Raw genomic sequence first — 20,714 nt, forward strand, 5'->3', positions numbered from 1 at the left:
ACAGCGTTGAAATAATTCTTTTTAAAAAGCAATGCACATTAATATTGCTTAACCTACCCGAACACTAACCCAAATAATGTTCGTTGTGGTGGAATTTTGGCATTGTTTTTTATTATTGTCACAGTTTTTAGCCTTAGGCACCGGCCAAGTGGTGTAATCTGTTTACCATTAGGCTTCGAATTTTTGCACTAAGACCGTAATTTTGTAGCATGACTAAATTAAACTTGGCATACTTTATCTGTTTAAAATAGAATTAGTTTTGCATTATTTTAATTTTATTGCTGTTTGTAAATTGGAAAAAAATGGCCAAAAATTCACCTAATTCAACACCTTCAGAGGAGTCAAATGCCGCTGAAGATTCCTCTCTTATCAGTAATTCTTCAGAAGATGAAGGAATTTGCTCAAGATGGATTAAATCAAAATCTATTAGACTTGCTTCAATGCTTACACTGATACTTGTATATTTCCTTGCGGAGGTTATTGTTGGTATGACAACAAATTTCTCTTAGTTTTTATTTTGTTGATTTTCTGCATAAAGATATATGTATGCCAGAAATGGTTAAGATATATGTATGCCTAAAATGTTTATTTTTTTATTTTTAAATGATAAAATTGAAAACTCGAAAAAAATACAAGTGCTGCTAGCCTTTATCAATCCAATATCATCTGTAGGTCACATAACCAACAGTTTGACCTTGGTGGCTGATTCCTTCCACATGCTTTCCGACTGTCTCTCACTTATTGTTGCTCTTGTTGCGGTACGCATGAGCAAACGGCAAGCACATGAATCAATTACAGCCTGGCCTTCCAAGACAAGATATTACAACACTTTTGGTTGGGTTCGATTTGAGGTGCTTAGATTTTGACGTATTTTTGTATTTATAAAATATATAAACAAAACATTTTGTAGTGTTATTTTCCTGTTGACGTGAAAACCTGTATAACATTTGATATGTAAATGCTAATTTAAATGAAGTGTTTAATTTAATGTTGATAAACAATGATTTTTCTTTAGTTACAACTGTAATATTATTTAAAAAATGACTTCAAAAGCAGAATTTAAATTCATGAAACTAAGGGTACAAATTTGTTTGTTTTGATTTTTGTGTGCCTAATAACAGAGTTCACCAAATTAAGACCAGCGGGTCAAATCCGAGACGCAGATTGACTTCTTCTGGCCCGCAGTGTATTTCCCAAAACAAGGATTATTGATATAGTTTATAAACAGACATGTTTGTCAGATGCAAAGCAAACCTAAATTTTATTGGAATTTTAAATGAATAGACCATTTCATTGAGTTTTTTTTTTATATATTTTGATATTTAGTGTTTTTAGGTTCATTTGTTTAATAATATTTAAGTCAAATTGAGTCAATAGCAAAATTTTTATCTGGCCCACGAACTTTGATGTTTACAGTTATCCGGCCGGCGATCAACAATCATTACAGTTGGTTAACCGTGTATGAAAAAGTTGATGATCCCCGCCTTATCACAACACTGTGTGTATAAGAAGTCCAGTTAAAAATGAAATTCTATATATTTGACGTGTAGGTTGTCGGCGCTCTTATTAACTCCACCTTTCTGCTGGCCCTGTGCGTTTCAATTTTGATGGAAGCAGTGGAGAAATTTTACCACCCAGAACTTGTTACACAGCCAGTTCTTGTGCTCATTGTTGGTGGAGGTGAGGTGTACATCTATATAGTCATTATGTGGTAATTACTTCGCTGTTAAACAGAATATGTACATTTATAATCTTAAAGTAATATGCAAAATAATAGTTGAATTAATAAAATTGAAGGAATACAAAATAAAACGTTATTTGGATTTTTTTTCAATTAATTCTAGTTTTGAACATTTTTAAGGTATATAAAAAAAAATCAGTATCGGTATCGGATATTGGTTAACAAAATTAAAAAAAATCTGGTATTGAGATCGGTCCAAAAAAGTTATATCGGTCGATTTCTAATTTCTACCATAGTTTAATTCCCTTGAAAATAATATCGAGTTACCATCAAACGATGCTAAAAAAAAAACATTACCTTTGCATGTTTTAATGACAGCAATTTAGCAGCAAGACCAGTTAGTAATTTTGTATGCTTATTTCCCTTTGAACAATCAAAGTAAGTCTTAGTTGCAAATGTGAAAATTATTTTTATACCTGGATAAATTCCTACATGAGATTTTTTTCCAGTTTTTTTACATCTACTTTCATAAATATATATCTATTTGGGTAAACTTGTCTGTATATATATTCCAGCCAGTGTTGCTTAGCTTAAAATTTGTTTACACAAAAGATTAAGATTGCAGCTCAAAAATTACAAAAAATATTTATATGTCTAAATATTTAAATTGGTTTATATAAGATACTCGGAAATATTCATCACTTTCTGTTCTTTTTTAGGCGGATTAATCATAAACATCATCGGGCTAGTGCTTTTCGGATCTCATGCTCACGCCGGACATGATCATGGTCATGGTCATGACCACAGTCATGATAAAGGTCACTCACATGATCATAATCACTCACCAAAACGAGAGGGCAATGGCACTGTTGCACACGTTGATATTGAGTCTGCAAAGTTAAACGGACAAGTCACTACAAAAGTGGTAAGATATCATCACATCCAATAATGGTATAAAGTAGTAGAAAAATGAGTAAGAAAATAGTACGAAAACTGCTTTAGTGCTTGAGATATTAATCAGTGTTATGATTATTTTTCTCTATCCATGGCTCACAGTTTTGTGGAGACATTTTTTATCACAGCAATATTTTTCTTTAACCTAAACAGAAAAGTACAAAGCTTATACTTTGGTCATTATATATTAAATATGGACAATTTTATTGCCACAATTCCTGATTTCATTTATGTACCTATAACAGGCATACACAAGTTTTTACAGCAATTACCGTCTCCATAAAACAATTTTGCGAATAAATATAAAATCGTGATTAAATACCAGCTAAAACTGCGGTTCTTTAAATCAAGTTTGCTTGCCATGAAATTTAGATTACATTTTAAAACCACTGATTAAACTAAACTGGACACTAGCACATTACTCTTTATGGTTGAAATTTTTTTGTAAGAATAACATTTATACTTTACCTACCCATGTATTTTGCAACCAAACTTATGCTTCTGTTTTTCAGGTCAAACCTGAACTGTCTTTGGAAGGCCAAATGAACATGAGGGCAGTATTTCTTCACGTTTTGGGAGATGCTCTTGGTTCAGTCATCGTTATGATCAGTGCCACCACAATTTACTTTGTGCCAGTAAGCTTGTCTATTTTAACTATATTTTAATATTACACACAGCAAGACATTTACCTGTACCCCAATTCAGGTGGATCCTTAATATTTTTAGACAATTAAATTTAAAATGTAGAACGAATATTAAATACCATAATTTCCAATGTTTTAAATCATTTGTTATTTGATTCCTAATATGTTCTTTTCAAAAATACCTACTTATGTATTGGATTAATATTCGTTCTATGTAACTACTATCCTCAGCCTTTGTGCTCCTTAAGTTTAATATGTCTTACCATTTTTTATTCATTTTCTACACGACTTTAAAAAAAATACCAATTTGTATATATAGGATTTGTTATTCGTTTCTCGTCTATCCACTATCTCCAGCCGTTTAATATTTGGAATCAACTGTTAATTATCTTTGTTATCGCTACAGTTTCAATCTAAATTTCACTGTATGGTTGTTTTTACGACTCGCTCCCGTCTGATGAACCGGTGATGGCCAGTTGATAGAGCAAGGGACCCGGTATGGCCGGAGGTCATAAGTTCGAACCTCACTACAGGCTAGTTGTTTTTCTAGCTCCCCTTGCTTGCATCATTAATTGACAGATTCAATTAGTCTGCCAAGGCTTTCGGTGTACTAAATTGCACTGCTTATATCTTAGTTTCAAGCATCCCTGTTGGCCACCACAGAACGAACGTTTACATGCATTAAGATTCCAAACGCTTCGCTGCGCCGTTCTATCAGTCTCTACGCGTTTCTTTTCGCAGCACAATGACATCGTGAACAACGTCACAGCAGCGACCAACGAGAGTCTTCTTACCATCGGGGAAGTCCCGCCTTGCGAGGAGGACAGCCTTAACATCGAGAACAGTTGGATCCTTTACTTGGACCCGGTGATGAGCCTTATCCTCGTGTTCATCATGATCTCCACCACGGTGCCGCTCTTCAAGCAGTCGAGCCTCATTCTACTGCAAACCGTCCCCAACCACATCGAGTTGGACGACATACAGAAAAGGTGAGCCACTGCCAATCGACACCTCCTATTTTTTCAATATTTTAAATTTTCAAGAAGGGCACACAAAGTGTACTTTTTGCCACGAAAAGAGTTTATAACTAGACATATGTGTACTACCTGGGATTCAAGCGGCTAACTAATGGAGATAAGATACTTTTTTAGAAATCGTTCAAGACATATTCTTCGATGAATAGTGTTAGTATAGACTTCAGTATTTCTCCTTTAATGTCCATTTTGACCACTGCAGAAATTCCTTTAACAGTACATTTCCTTATTTGCCACTTTTATGATCGCATTTAACTACTATTTCCTTGACTAAGGTTACGGTTGATAATTCACTTACTTTTGTCAAACATTGTAGCACGGGTGGTAGAAAGTTTATTATTAAGGGCACGATGTGTTAAGGAATACTTTTCAGGCCTATATTAAACCATGTACGTTTTTGCATTTTCGACCTAATAGGCAACCCACTGAATGCCTTTAAAATATGTTGGTTATCGTTTGTAATTTGTTCAATAAATAGTGGTCAAGCCAAAATACATTTCTAATTGTTCAAAACCTATGTGGCTCGCCTCAATGCATGGCCGATTAACATGTGAATTGTATTCTATCATAAATTTGCAGAGAAGTAATTATCTGTTCGACACCAGGTTAAGCGGTTCTTGTTCCAAGCATGCCGTTACACTTTTTTTTTTTAGAAAATTCTGCTCTGCCACCCGTAAATAAATATAGGCATTACTGCAAGCGCCGCGAGTCGCCGAATTGTTTTAAACCAAGTTTTAAGACATTTAAAAATATTGCCGTAAACGTTTTGCAACGACGTTTCCATCCATTAAGGGGTTAAACCTCTGTCCATTGCTAGGAAACATCGCCTGTTAAAATCTAACAAACTCGCCATTATTAGTATTTAGGCGTCCGAAAATCTTGCGCAGTGCACCGCTGTTATTGGCGAATAGTTTTTCCCGTATCCGCGCTTCTCTGTATCTGTTTAATTGCAGAAACGAACAAGAATAAATTACACGGCAAAGGGAAATTGTGGGCTATCTGTACTATTTTCGGAAAATGGCTCCTATCATTAAACCAGGTGTCCGTTTCCTATAGTAATACCTGAAGCTGAAGTCGTTTGTCGTATAATGACATCGTTTGTCGTAAAAGCCAAAAAAAATATTGTCGTCTCTTTGTGTCAACTTGTCCGCCTTCTCCCCTGCAGGATCGAGAAAATCGAGGGGGTGCAGGAAATCCACGACTTCCATATTTGGCAGCTGACCGGCGAAAAGCTGGTGGCCACCGTCCATTTGCAGTGCAAGGACGCCGAAACCTACTTGCAGGTCGCCAAGAAGGTAAACATCGTTTTTTTTTTTGTTTTTTTCGTGCGCCAAGTGCGCCTAATGCAGCTCTTGGAATAATGGCAACTACGTATGTTCGATAATATCGGATCGGAGCCGATACACGATGCCAAGTAATAGTATCGGTACTCGTTCGATAATGGGGTTGTATCGGTGCTGATCCGATCATAAATAAACATCTGAATTGCAGCAATTTTTTGCGATCAAACACAGCGACTCTACCTTGAAAGGCAAATTTATCAATAAATATATAGTAGGCTAACAACTGGATGGAATTACACTTGTCAAACCTAATGCAAATTTTGACCTAATACTTTCGAATGCTTTAATTTAATTTATGTTGCTTGTTGGAGCTCACGTCATTTGGTATCAGATCGGAAATATCGGCTATCGCTATCGGAATATAACGTGAATTGTCGGACATCCTAGTGGCAACTATAGTGTATTACAGTTCTTTATTTAGTCGCTTTTTACGGTTGTATTTTCAACACTCGCAGTGTTAAATTGATACAAACGTTATATGTGCAATAATATACAAATGGGGCAGTATAGCGACATATAAGGGTTAAAAAAGCCAAAATAAAATCTAGCTGTTTTAAAATTTGCAAGCCATTTGTTTTTTATATTTTAATTTTATACCTTTGAAAAGCCTGAAAATCAGTGAAAATCAGTCAAAACAGACTGAAACAGCGTTATACAAGTGTTTACAGCCAACGTTTATAAACCGTGACATAACATTTACATTCAACGCAATCGGAGATAATTGTGTCAATCATGCGCCCTCATGTCTTTTGCAAAAAGTTTAGCATACCAGTAACCACGGTTTGCCGGACTGTCACAATTTTGCGTGCTCGTCGAGATTTCGCGCACGACTTTACCGATAAATAAATAGCTGATGGCACTTGGCAGTCTTGTATGGCGCGCTCCCAAGAAACCCGGCAACTATATAAATTAACCTAATTACAAAACTAGAACCTAATGCTTTGTGGAGCTTTTTCTGTGCAAAGAGCAATTTTGCAAGACATCAATCTTTATGTCAACTACAACTCTGAATACATATAGTCCATTATTTTAATGGCTGAACGCACTGTTGATAAACAGAAGCGCCTCTGAAGTGCTCGCAAATTTTCCATGGATTTCCATTTAAAACTGATGAAAAATTGTATGCCTTAAATATATATACGGTGCATGCCATCTTTGCTTCTTTAAGTGTCGTGTATATTTTAGGCATTGATAATCCTTACGCTATTATTTTAGAACCCATAATTTAAACGAGTCCGTTTAACTTGCGAAAACAGGATCCAGAACACACTGCGAGTAAACCTAAAAACTAAATGTTGACAAACGTTGAACTTTTAAAAGCTCGTTTACCATCGACTTTTAAAAGGTCGTTTATTTGACGACCACACCAGCCGTTGACAGATCACGAGACGAGAAATTTAAAAAAACATTCGTCGTCATTCAGACGAGATTGGAAATTATTCGCGGTGCACCTTCTGCCAAACCAAGTTCTATAACTTGAAAATCGCCCCTAATACCTAAAATGTCTTAAAATTGACAGTTACAGTTTAGTTTTTTTTTGTTCTATAACTTGACCGTCGACCCTAATACCTAAAATGACTTTTTTTTTTCCAATCGCCCCCAATACTTCACAAGATAATATCTAAATGTCTTAAAAGTGTCCGTTTTTTAATAAACAGTGTGCATTTAGGTCTTACATGATTCCTTGTATGCGTGTTTCTAAAACAAATAGTTTATTTTTTGTACTTAATTTAGTAAGCACATCAGCATTAAACTATTTAAACTTTTTTTTTAGTGCCATTGTTTTCTATTTTTGTGTTTCAATATAACGGTTGAATCTATCCTTAATGATTTTACTTTAGTTATTTCTAACACAAATTTACTGAACGTGACGAAGCTATGTATATCTCTTCACTAAATGTTGCGGTTATTCAGCAAAAAGTTTGGCAGTCATCTTGTTTACACGCTGACTTGCCGTTTTAATTTAGAAAATTAAAACCCAGCAATAAATGTAATAATCAGAACAGCCATTGTTGGCGAGACATGTTCCTAAACTGCGTATTTATGACCGAAAAGCACAACTGAACCTGAATTTAAACGGCAGCATATCAATTTGCGTATTTCTCTCAAATTTTTATTCTTGTTCAAATAATTTTGCAGTATCCTAAAATCAGGATACATTCGAGCATAAATGCTCGATTATTAGTCAGACCAGGGGTTCCCAAAATCTTTTAATCCGTGGCCACATTTCTTTTACATTACATATCGCGCCTTATCGTTTTTCTCGCCTCTAGTAATGGCTAGTACATATTTATTAACATTGTCTAACCACAAGTGAAGCTTAAGTAGGTTTTTGATCAGTCTGTTGACGTTATACGACTCACGCGAATCGCTGCTAAAATCTAAAAACCTATACTTTTTGGATTATGTTTGGTTAGACTGGTATAAATGAAGGACAAGGGCGAGAACACAGTTACAAGAAACCTTAGATATGCTAACAACTATTTTATCAAAAAACAAAGCATGTATAATCGCAAAAAAGCTTCATGGCCCAATGAAAATGGTCTCGTGGCTTACTATTGGGCCATATCCCACAGTTTGAAAACCACCTAGTTGGACCTAGAATATTTACCAAAGCCCAAACGGAATTAACTAGCGTTTTGTGGTCGTTTTCGACTGAAGTTTTGCAAAAGAGTAATACTAGGTCGGCAAAAAATCGCAGAGTTTGGTGACCACTGGTCATTGGCGAAAGAACGACGGGGGAAAGCAACGCTTATCGAGGAAAACCACACCGCTCCTTTAACCAATCCTTCAAATCAGTTATCCTTAAACTTTTTTGGATTGCGGCACACTAAAAAATTCTTAAATATTTTGCGGCACACTTTTTACAAAACAACAATATAGTAACTGTACTATCGCCTTTACACACGACAAGCTATATGTTAATTCCTCCATATTACTAATTTTTAAAGGATAGTGGGTATTTAAGTCTAAAATGCTTGCGTGTATGCTTTGTAATGCAAAATAACTTGATTTTCAAAATTTACACAAAGTCCCGCGGCACACTTGACACCTCTCGAGGCACACTATTGTGCCGCGACACACCACTGCTTTAAACGCACGGTCTTATGGAAACGCTCAGGTGAAGCAAGAATTACACGACGCCGGAATACACTCGTCTACGGTCCAGCCGGAGTTCCACAGCTCGCCCATGCCTCCCCACTGCAATATGCTATGCGACACTGATGACGCCTGCAAGACCAAGACCTGCTGCACTGTTATCAAGGTACGTCTATAGGCCAGATGTTCTTAGACTTTTTTAACACGGCCCTCAGTTATTTTTCGATCCTAATTGGCGTCATAAAACAATTAGACGTAAGAAATCAATATTTTTTAATAAATTTCTTTATGTAAATAAATTTATTTATTTTTTTAATATACACTAGGGTTTTAAAAAGGAATTCGTGGACCCCCTAAAACTAGTCCTAAACAGACAATTTTATCATAATTTTTTATAAGATTTTTGCTAATTTCCAACTCTTAAAAAATTAAACTTACTTATTTCTCACCACTGACCTCCAAACTCAAGGTTAAACAGTCTGGTGCCAAATCAGGGACAGTCAAACGAGAAACGACACTCTGTCGCTCGTCCAAGTTGTCTCGATTTTAAATGTTTTTTTTTTGTGCTAACTGTTTTTCTTCACACAATCCTCGAGAATAATACAACTAAGCAAAATACGCTAAAGTTGTTTAAAAACTGAGTTCGGCCCTTTTGTTGGCTGTGTGTCGAAAATGCTAGTCAACAATTTTATGTCAACTCACGTCAATAGAAAGCTGAAGCAAACCAAAGCGCAAATTGGCTTTTTAGGCATTCTCTAAAAGCTAGGTGGAAAGAATGCTTAACGCTACCGGGAGCCTAGCTTCAGTCAGCATTTGCAGGAACCAGACATACGTGACCACATATATTTGTTTATATTTTCATCGTTGCGTCGCAAATCGTTTGCGTCTTGAAACAATGCGACGTACTTCCTGTGAGCAGCAAGCCAAATAATTCAGCAGATTTTTAGGTTTTATCAACAAAATATATTCCAAAATAAGTCAAGTCATTTTGGTCAAAAGACTTCAGTCAAGTTATTTGAAAACAGTGACTTAGTGCGTCAAGTCAATATAATGACAAGTCATCACAACACTGCTGCGTGGTTGTATTTTTTGAAATAACACAGCTTACGTCTTGATTTAATTGCGATCAGCTTATCTCATGCGTCTGTTTTTCGTACGAAAACGCAATCAGCGCTGCTGTGTTGTCTAACCATAGTTGTATAAGTGAGCATTCTATGACGACATATTTAGCGCAAATTTTTGAGCGCCCCTGTCAAAAATAAAACCCGGCGTCTATGTCTGGTCTATGCTAAGTTTGTTTTGTTTTTAGTTGTTAAAATTGTTCACCCCCTCCCAAACTATGTTAAAAATGTGCTTACTGGCCTCCGAAAATGATTTGCACTGTAGAACTTAGATGCTTACTCACGTGTAAGCATTACTTACCCCAGTGATGGCACTACGCGGTGCGTCTTTTCTGACGTGCGCGCCTTTCATATTATTTGTTAAGGGTTTTTTTTAATTCGTGAACTAGTATTTATTTGCCAACAAATGTTCGTGTTTCAATTATTGCCAAGCGCTGCAGTGTTGTCTAACTGTAGTTTCGTCCTGAAACTTCCAGTTTTGTTAAATAAAAACAGTGACGACATGTGTATTGAAATCTGTCAAATAGCCACCGATCAATTGCTAAAAAACATATTACCAACGGCGAAGCTGTTGTTTTATTTCTCCACGCGCTAAACCATTCGCAACCCTTTTTTCACGCTCTGCAAGGTCGTTGCCGTGTTATGCAAATAAACGCCTGTTTGTTTTGCCTCCGCAAATTACAGCCCGCGATAAAAGCGCCTATTGAAACCGCTCGATGTGCTCTTAAAAAGACGCACTCGATCAGGTTTAGCCTGTAATTTAAAACCCTGTAACTTGTTTTAATGACCACTAAATATAAAATAAAACCGTCTTTCTACGGTAAAGATGCCCGTGAAGAGTACCCAGGCCAGAGGGAACAAATCATATGGGCGAAAAAACTTATGAAATTAGCGCGTTTCTTGGACATGTTGCCATTTTCGTTCAGCATAATATTCAAAAGAGCTCCTTGCAACTAGGTTTTTGAACTCGCCGAATTGTTCGCATTGCTCAATTCGCGTTTTGACCTCTGAAGCGTGCCGAGTTTTGCAGCGTAGCAGCTAACTGCAATTTTACTTGAATGCCTTCAACTTCTATACTGGATTCTTGTTTCACCTTTAAACACTCAGAGGTGCTTTAAAACTAACTTCAGAGATCCTTTAAAACCAATGATTTTTTGCACCGTGCTATGTAAAGTGATTTGGCAATAAACTTTCAACAAATCCGCATTTTTACTACCCGCGTTATGCAAAACTAACCACATTTTCATCTCGCCCCAGAAACGATCAGCGTCAACTTCGCCCACACAAGATTTCGCCGACCATGTTGTTGAACTGGATGAGGGCACCGCCAATCCCGGCGGTATTTCGATGAGAGGTGGGTAAACTTAAGACAGAAGCTAAACGAAGAAATCCTTGTTCGAATTGTGGCAGATTCTTTAACGCTCAATTTTTTAGTTAAAAACTTTGATTGTTGGCGACGTGGAAACTAGAAAACAAACTGTCTTCGAACGTAAGAAAACATATGGGACTACGTAGCAGTGTTGTATACATGTCATTTTGAAATGACTTAAGTCCCAGTCAAGTCATTTTGAAATGACTTAAGTCCCAGTTAATTCATTTGAGAAATAACTTAGTCCAAGTCAAGTATTTTGCAAAAACAATTAGTCAAGTCCCAGTCCCAAGTCATCGGTTGCCAAGTCCCAGTCGAGTCATTGTGAGAACAAGTCAATTTGAACTAATGTCATTTACATAAAGGAAACTATTAAACTATTAAAATTGGTAAACTCGTCCGATTATAAGCAACAATTTAACTAAAAAAATAACACAAACGCAATATGCAGAAAGTAAAGTGTATATTGTGCAAAACTTGGATAAATTTTAATGAAAAACACTTCACTTAATCCCAAGTTATTTGAAAAAATGACTTAAGTCCAAGCCAAGTCATTTGTCCAAAATAAGTCAAGTCATTTTGGTCAAAAGACTTCAGTCAAGTTATTTGAAAACAGTGACTTAGTGCGTCAAGTCAATATAATGACTTAAGTCATCACAACACTGCTGCGTGGTTGTATTTTTTGAAATAACACAGCTTACGTCTTGATTTAATTGCGATCAGCTTATCTCATGCGTCTGTTTTTCGTACGAATTTTCTGTTTTTTTACCAATGCGATTTATTACGAATTGGTTTTTACCCGCTGTTATAAAACATGCCGCGTAACTTAGCATTGGACTTCTTCGATGACGTTGTAATTAAGTAGAGCCACACAATTGTTGCAGTTGCTTTAGCGAATAAGCTGCGACATTTACTTTATCTGCTTGTTTGCCCTTGGAAAACATTACCTTTCCGACGCCAATTGTGGTGTTTTCGATTGTAGGCAAGCCAAGCCCTGGCAAGACTGTAGTTGGAATGGCTGCTCACACAAGCACAGTTGCAGGTGATCCAGGTAGGGGAGCTTCGATGTTTGGCTGCGAGCTGATCATGTTTTCTCACTAGAAATTGCAATATGTCCGCCTGCCCAATTTGATCAATGCAATATGTTCGCCTACCCATTCTTGTGCTATTCAATAGACATTTTCTCGGCAATTTAACTTGCCTGGTGTTAAAAATGTATGTTGTAACAATTGTAACCATTAATCGAACTTTTTTAGTAATGAACTGTAATATATTGAACGCGCAAATCAATCCTATAACCACTGCGAATTTCCTTTATGTTATAGTTTAGTTTACTTTAGTTGGTAAATGTAATGTTTGTCTTTTCTACAGACTTGACGGCGAGAAATCTGGACGAAGAATTATCTAAGCAAGAAACGGAAACGCTGATTGACGAAACACCCCTAAGTGTATGAGAATTTGCCTATTTTGTTACTAAATTTATTGCTCTTTTGCGCCACCTAATCAGTGTTGCGATACTTAACTCCTCACCGCGCGGTGGTGATAAGGAGCCAGTCGACGTTATTTACCTTAGTTCGCCGCATTTAAGTTCGTAAATTGCCCGGTATGAAACTGTTTCAATGGTGTTGCGCGACCATGCCAGCTCCAAATGCCAAATTCAAAATCGTGCTATTTTCTCAAAATATCAGTACGTGCAATTCAATCGCAAAATACGTATTTTGTCTTCGCCGGCGTCGAACCAAAAAAGACGATCGAGGATTTGCAATTTTCGACACTTTGTTAAAAATGGGCGAAAAGCTTCCGATGTGTGTACCTCAGTGAACTTCCGATGTGTGTAACTCAGTTTTTTTTTCGGTTTTTGTTTTCCTTTTCTTCACGCGTGTAGTGAAGGTGGGTTTCGTGTCAACTATTCACAGGTCGAGGACCGGTTTTTGTTCGCGAAACCTTACTGCACTGATTCTTCTTAAACTTTCCTCAACTGTGTGTCACGAAACTTTTTGTAATGTTGAAAAACGTCCTATATTTTTTTTTAAACAAAAGGCATGGCAAAGCAAGCATGCAAAACTGAATACACAGTGTTCGATATTAGATAACTTATTATGTTATGGTATTTACCCATACCCTTATCCTGTATTACAAGCGAATGTCAAGTTATGATAATATTGTTCAGTATAGCAACTGTGCCGCGAATAATTAAATTTTCCGAAAAAAAGTATGCCGCAAGCTCGAAAGGTTTAAGAACCACTGTTTTTCTGGCTTCTTTAGCAAGCCAACACCGTCCTACTAAACATCCAACTTTTGCGACAACCCCCTTTGATGAATCAATGAGCAAACTGTCACTCGCGTTACATTTCTTGTCTTTCCCTTCTCACAATGCCGTCCTTTATACCCTTTCTATTTTTTGCGTTACAGCATGCACGTCTTGTACAGATTTATTTTCACTGAATTAAACAAAACAAGCTGCATTTCGAAGCGAGTGTCCTATGTATATGTATATCACGAATTCTAGACAGTTGAGCCTGCATTAAAAGTACTTCTTGAAGCTTAGCACGATACAGTCGATACAGTGATCGTTAAGCACTAATTTAATTTCCAATCGACCATATTTAAGGCTAATGAATAATACTTCTTTTAAAACTAAGAGCAGGTGTGTATTTCCAAAGCTGTTCAGGTGTGCTTTTTCAAAAGCCATGATATAATATGTGCTTAATTAAGGATTATCCGGCACATTTTTTGACTAGTTAAAAGACGGAGCAGAGAATTTCGAGTGAATGAGCTGTTAGCATCACCTAGCATCAAAATGCTAGTTACTAGCACATCTTTAGCTGACATACATGCAATAATAATGCAAAACAATCAAGTACAGAGTAGTTATGATTAACATGTATGTTTTTATAGTTGGGTGATTGTAGCCCTGGCTGTTTCATTCTATCAAAAGCTAAGACAAAAGTAAAGTAACCGGAACACCTGGAAATTTCCAGGCCTGACGTCACAAAGTTACGTCATAAAGGGACTCTTAACAAGTAACTTTCTAGTAAACCCGAGGTTATCATTCGGTGTCGCGCAACTGAAATATTACTCTTAATACATTCAACAAGATGGCCTGGTCAAAAAAAAGTTTTTTTTTTTTCGGTACGGTGTACTTGCATATTTTATTTTACCAGAAAGCGGTTTCGGACCGCTGCTGCTTACATTCACCTCTGCTTAAAAATTCAGTAGCCTACTGTGAAACAAGCTTTTTAGATACGCCCTGGCCAAAAGTTTCGTATTCAGAGCTTAACCATTAAAATGTAAATTAAACAAAAGTTTTCAAGGCTATCGTTGGGAGCAACTGGTAATTTCATCTAATTGAACAAGCTTTTTAGCACGAGTACCTCCCACGTCCTTCTGGGGCGTCTATTTAATTTAAAGTCGCGGATTTAAAGCGCCGTTAGATCTTGACAACATGATCAAGCCGGTGAAATTACACCAGTATTATGTGCCAGTAGCAAGTTTCCTCTACTTAGTGGAACACTTAAGATTTATTGCCCACGTTACGGAAAACCGGTTGGGATTATGCCAAGGTTTAGGTTGCCCACGAATCTAAAATCGACATTTCAGCAATATTGAAGAGGCTTAGATTTCAAGCGTTTGTTCACTGTTCGTACAGACGCCACTTAAAATAAAATGTTATTTACACTTACAGGGCAAACGATACCTAAGGCAGCACGATCGCTATTCTTTTTAAACCACGAGTTTGGATATGGTTAGAAACACAGCTTATATTTTTCGTAACAACTGCAAGTTTATATGTTCGTAACAGCCGCAAGTATACTTGACAAAATAATAGGAAAAAAATGGGTTTTGAAAGTGTATGCTTTAGAAGAATTGAGTATGTTTTCAACCTACCCAAAATCCAACGCCCTCATCAACGGGGTATGTCGCCCTTTCGAGCAGCACATAGGTCACAACAAATCAGCCGACCCCCGATGCTCAAAGGTCACGCAATGGCTTCTGGATTGATCTTAAAAGTTTGCAAATCGCCCGGATTTCGGCACGTTTGGGCGGTTCGCCTTTCGTGACTACTCGGAATTGAAGCTCCCACCTGTTCCTATTGTTCCATCACTGCCGCCCGATTCATCTTACAAACAGGGCATATGAGGGGCTCGCGGTCACTTTGTCACGGATGCCAGCTATCAGTTTTCTTATAAAAGTCGACGACAGAAATCTGACTGACGCCTTAAAAGCCGATTTGATTTCCTTTTTTAAAGTAAATTTTATTCATATAACGACACAACAAAGCGAGTGCGAAAGAAAAAAAAAAGAGGCGAGAAAACACACATGTCAGAAAGCGACGATTAATCAGGGAGGCTTCAAAATACAGTTGTGGATTCGGGGTTGCTTGTACTGAGCTTTAAAATAGCCCTGTCCACTTGCAGAGAAAGTCATTAATTTTATTACTCTTACTGGCGATAAGATGTTCCGAATTCTGGACCGATTTTAGCTTACTGGGGAACATACTGAAATTCGGCACGGATTCGGCGTACTTACAGCAGGCATTTGATTTGCTTTTTTTGTGATTTGATTTGCTTAAAAGTTAAACTTTACGTGACTGCGTTTTACCGCCCTCTATCGCTAGTACGTCGTAGTTTAGTTTCGAGACAGAATAGGCAGTTGCACAATTTTGCGAGACGGCGTGAGAGCGACGGATCAATACCTGGGTTCTAAAATCGAACAACTCTTTTTTTTCTCCAGCATTTTCGCCGAGGGTTTTGAGTCGTGACGTCACACTTTTAACAGGCCCCTAAGCCGCGAGTCGGTTTCCTGCAATACACCCCAGTTGCAACTTATCGTTCCACTAATTTGCGCAGTAAAAGTTTCAGAAAGTTTTGGGGGCATGGCCCACAGGTTGGAAACCCCTGGGTTACAGCGAGAAGCTTATCGCGTTGTTCCATACGTTCCCTAACATCTACGTCATTTTTCCTACGTGCCGGCGCCGAATGCAAAACTGCATGTGTTCGGTGCACGCCGCCAAGCGCGACTGATTTACAATCGGCGGCGAAATTACTCTTATGCGGTGCCGCTGGAAAGTTGCCGTGCAAGGGCCCAGACATGAAGACGCCCGATAATTCAACTTTCCGAGGTTTTTGCGAAACCGCCGTGAATTATTGCCCGTTTGCCTAACCCGCGCACCGCTACAAAGGGATCAATGGAAACTCCATTTCGAGCGACGCCACCGCGCCAACTTAGAGTTTTCGCGTCTGTCGAAGCCAAAGCCCAAATCAGCTTACACAGGGCGCGGTTCTGATCCCTGAAGCTTCGGGCCCACATTAACAGTCGTGCTTTGTTTCCGTAACGATCGCCTTTTAGCGTTACGTCACGTTGTTATGTTGCGGCTGTGTATCTTGACGAGAGCCGTGTTGAGAGCAATACGACCCCCAGTTTTCTATATACTGCAATTCATTTGTTTCTGAAGCGCCGTGCCACTTCTTTAGCTTGTTTGCATTGATTGGGCAATTTCAAGCCAGCTATATACTTTTCAAACAGACGCACACGCCTATCGGTTTTCTCTCTCCGGAAATCATGAAGAACTAATTAAAAAGCTTTGCTGCCTGAGTGCCAGAAAGTTTCTACAAGTGTCCTCCGCGCGCCTTCTTTTCGCGAGTTTCAAGCGGTTTTATTTAAGCTCGGCACTCCGGGAAAATCGTTCCTGGGATCAGACAGCTTGCGCCCGGTTTCCGTTTGGCATCGTGAAATTCGCGGGGGTCCGGCCGGAATTTGGATCTCGTCTTGCCGCCGACTTTCAGTATTTTGCGGCGTCGCGCTTCGTTTTAAAATCGCTGATAAGCCCGTTACGAGAAGGAGGGCGTGACCAAAGTGCAGCAACGAGTAAAACGCTGCAGCTATGTGAGCAGTTTTAACTTGGCAAATAACCATTTAACCGAAAAGCAAGCGACTTAACGCAATCCATTACGGGAAATCTAAGTTCAGTTACCCCTGAATATTTATTCCAAATATTTCGCCTTCTATTTACTCATGTTAAAAGGAAATTGCTGTCAAGTCTCGTGTAGACTTGGCACACTATTTCATAGTATTGCCGCGACCTTATTGCTGAGAATCGTTTTAGACACAATAAATTTGTTGGACTTTCCTGAAGGGTTAAAACTTTGAGTTAAGTTTTACAAGGTTTGGAAATTGCCGCCTCCAAGCCGTAAGTCACAGAAGTTAGTTTTCTAGGTGCTGCATGTACGAGTGCTATCCAACATTTCGAGCATTGCCTTCCCAGCCTTTGGCCACAAGCAACGGCCTCGTCCGTCCAATCAAGCTACTGAAAACGCTGTCAGACGCGCGTGAGGTTTGACGCCGAAGGCAGGTTGGTACTCAATTGAGAAAAACCGCTGCGCCTTCCGCAATTACGCCTCCTGTGCCTTTGCTGGCGCTCAGGGCACTTCGACAACGACGATCACCTATTTACGGTAAACTGGCGAGTTCCGCTGAATCAAACCCCATTGGCAGACTTGCGTGTGTACGGCAGAGTGCAAGGCCGAGCGTTTCGTGGCCAGTTCAGTTATTTCGAGGTTTGTTCAGCCCAACTTTTCAGACTTCAGTGGAGTGAAAGTCTTTATGTCGTTTGATTTTATTTTGAGGTGCTAATAAGCTATTGTGAGACAGTGCATTTGCTTATGTCTGGTTGAAGTTATACCTGCTTGGCGATTTTAAAAAGTATTTAGATTGCGTTTTGTAGGCAAGTTAAATCGAAATAAGACTGTGTTGGTGTCCCTCTGGAATTCAGTGTCTTCGCATAGAATTTTCTCATTTGGCCAGTACCTTAGGTTCTTTTGGATTTGTCCTCTGGGGATTCTATCAACAAAATGTCCCAATGGGACTGAAAATGGATCCCTATTCCCTACACTGCACAATTGCTGTTTATCCATTTGCGCAAAACTGGAAAAGGGCATTGAAGTTTAGCACTTTTTTGAGAAAGTTTAATAGGGTTTGGTATGATAACGGTTTGTTACTTAAATCAAGTGCTAACATGTCTTTCATCGCCCGGTTAACGATAACCAAGTGGTATATGCCGTTTGATTGACTCACTTACTTTTTCATTAGCCCTGAACTTTGTTAGATGATGTAAACACTAGCGTTCCTAGTGGATTTTTGTATAGGGTAATCTTTTTAGTTTTTGTTTAATATGCTTCGTTGTACGGTAGCGTCACTTTATTCTACTCTGCAGCATATTTATACCTAACAACATTAGTAAACTAAGTCAATGCGCTTTCGAATAAGTTTGTCCCGTACATATAAATCAACAGATCGCAAGTAAAACTATGGCTTTCAATGAAAAAAAATTGACAAATAAGTACTCAAGTTATGCAAATCTTAAGTTTGTGTTTTTTTGTCAAAATTCTTGCTATTTTCTCTTGAAACTGGTACATCTGCTCACCATTAAAGAATCTTGTGTTTTAATTCTTGTTTTAACCAAACATAGCCTGCGATCCCCGTATAGCATATTATTCCGAAGGCAGTTTCTCATTGGAAAGGCGTTTGAGGATCACACACATCAATGGCAGCCAGAACTTCCCAGCAATGTTAAAAATAGCTCACGGGCGTGATGTGTAGTAAGATAGCGTTGTTTAGGGCAATAATAGTCGCCAGTGGTTCATTTGTTGTGCCTATTAGAGGTCTAAGTGGGCAAAAGAAACTGTTTCCTGACCAAAACGTGGTCTAGAAAAAGGAAGACGTTATCAAGGACAACTGTCTTTATGAGATTATTGTCATTTTGTCATCCTAGATGTGTAATTCATTGGCTTGTTAACCCTACCACACTAATTTTGCCACTTGGTGTTTTTTAGTATGTGTGTTTTTTTTTGTTTTTTGTTGATCAAGTAAACTCTGTTAGGAATTAATAACTCCTCTGACATTAGTCAATGTATCGTACACGACATTTATCTGCAGTGTTGAATACTTTATTTCAAGCAAGTAGCTAAAGCACGATACAAACAACTTTGGGTTGCTTGTATGACAGGGAAATGTACGTCCGAAGGCTGTGTGAGTGCGTGATGGATGTTTATTGTTTTATTTTTTGGTGTTGCCAAAAATGAAGGCTGGAAGTTCGACTGTATAACGACAATCTGTGAGGCAGAAATAATCATTGATTTCATGACAGTGGTGACATTTTGTTGAAAATATCCTGAAAGGAAGAAATGAAAACGTTGCTGTCCAAAGCAGATTTATCACAGGCTCAAGGTCCGCCGCTAAAGCGACCATCTTCCCAACCTACCGTGCTGCCATTTCCTGCCTTTTTATGGGCCGATTTAGATGGCTAATTTTTAAACGAAACAATCTAATCTAAGTGGTGGCAAAAAAGCGGAGAAGCGATTGGAAATGTAAAGAACGAATGGGAGCCTTTGGTTCGCCAAGATTCATGGTCAATTTACGAGCGATTGTCTTTGAAATAGTGTTTAAATGCCTTCGAAACGGAAAAAGAAACCAACAAAGAGTAAGATAGGAGTCGGAAATTTACCAGTTTTCCGTGACTATAGCCTTTGAACTTGTGTAGCACGCTCACGTGTGCAGTGCTGCGAAAATGTAACAATCGACGTTGTTCAAAGCGGCGCACACGCAGAACAGGGTTTACATGGCAGGGGTCAGGTGCCGGGGCTCGCTTGCTGTCAAAACAAATCCCCAAGATCGAGCAAAGCCGGTGTTTCGTTTCGCCGCAAGATTGGAGAGAGTGCCAGCTTTGACGCTGATTCCGTCGAAAGCTCGACTTTCGAGAAACGCAAACTGCGCTTATGCGATTTGTCTAAGCTACGGCTTCTCGTATGCTATACGAACCCGTATACCCTGCAGTTACGGTATCAAACAAGTGCAGACGCGCATATCACTTGCATGTAAACAACGATTTTTACGTGTTTTTCGTTTACCATTCATGTGGTACAGGTTGGCTTTTTTTCTTATTTCGCTTTAATAGTTAGCGCCAGTGTTGTAAACAAGTCCCAGACAAGTCATTTGTGAAATACCTCTAGTCCAAGTCAAGTCTTTTGCAATTAATAACAAGTGATGTCCCAGTCCAAGTCATCAGTTACCTAAGCCAAGTCCATAGTCAAGTCATTATTAAAGCAAGAGTCGACTCCAAGTTATTGACATAAAAATAAGACATTAAACTAGTAAAAAAAGGATAATTCGTTCTGGCTGAATGTGTGTCCAACTCCAATATCGAACCGTAACATATTCGAAAAACTACTCAGTAAATAGTTATTACCTCGATTGATTTTGTTGAAGAAATTACAAATTTTCAAATAAAAGAAGATGAAAGCATGGTCTCGTTTGACGTTGTCTCCCTGTTCACCAATGTCCCTGCTAACCCGGCTATACAAGTAGCTAACGAACGTCTTAACCAAGACATCACACTGGAAAACAGGACTAAGTTTAATATTAATGATATACTAGAAGAGTTAACTATATGCCTAGAATCGACATACCTTAA

General features: G+C 38.3%; 1 protein-coding gene across 1 annotated transcript; it reads left to right on the forward strand.

Moving 5' to 3' along the window:
• The first annotated feature begins 256 nt into the window (after positions 1-256).
• LOC146136832 (proton-coupled zinc antiporter SLC30A1-like) lies at positions 257-13,704 on the forward strand. Its single transcript, XM_083395111.1, has 11 exons — positions 257-486; positions 673-851; positions 1,551-1,680; positions 2,401-2,606; positions 3,148-3,270; positions 4,021-4,268; positions 5,479-5,608; positions 8,778-8,921; positions 11,134-11,230; positions 12,228-12,296; positions 12,617-13,704. The coding sequence occupies exons 1-11, from the start codon at positions 303-305 to the stop codon at positions 12,697-12,699; spliced, it is 1,593 nt and encodes a 530-aa protein (XP_083251237.1). The 5' UTR covers positions 257-302; the 3' UTR covers positions 12,700-13,704.
• The last annotated feature ends 7,010 nt before the right edge of the window (positions 13,705-20,714 follow it).

This window comes from Ascidiella aspersa, chromosome 8 (genome assembly GCF_963924565.1).
Source record: "Ascidiella aspersa chromosome 8, kaAscAspe10.2, whole genome shotgun sequence".
Classification (NCBI taxonomy): Eukaryota; Metazoa; Chordata; class Ascidiacea; order Phlebobranchia; family Ascidiidae; genus Ascidiella; species Ascidiella aspersa.

Coding starts and splice junctions, on each gene's coding strand:
- LOC146136832 (XM_083395111.1), top strand. CDS start 303: ATGGCCAAAAATTCACCTAATTCAACACCTTCAGAGGAGTCAAATGCC. Junction 487..672: donor CCTTGCGGAGGTTATTGTTG/GTATGACAACAA, acceptor TATCATCTGTAG/GTCACATAACCAACAGTTTG. Junction 5,609..8,777: donor ACTTGCAGGTCGCCAAGAAG/GTAAACATCGTT, acceptor GGAAACGCTCAG/GTGAAGCAAGAATTACACGA.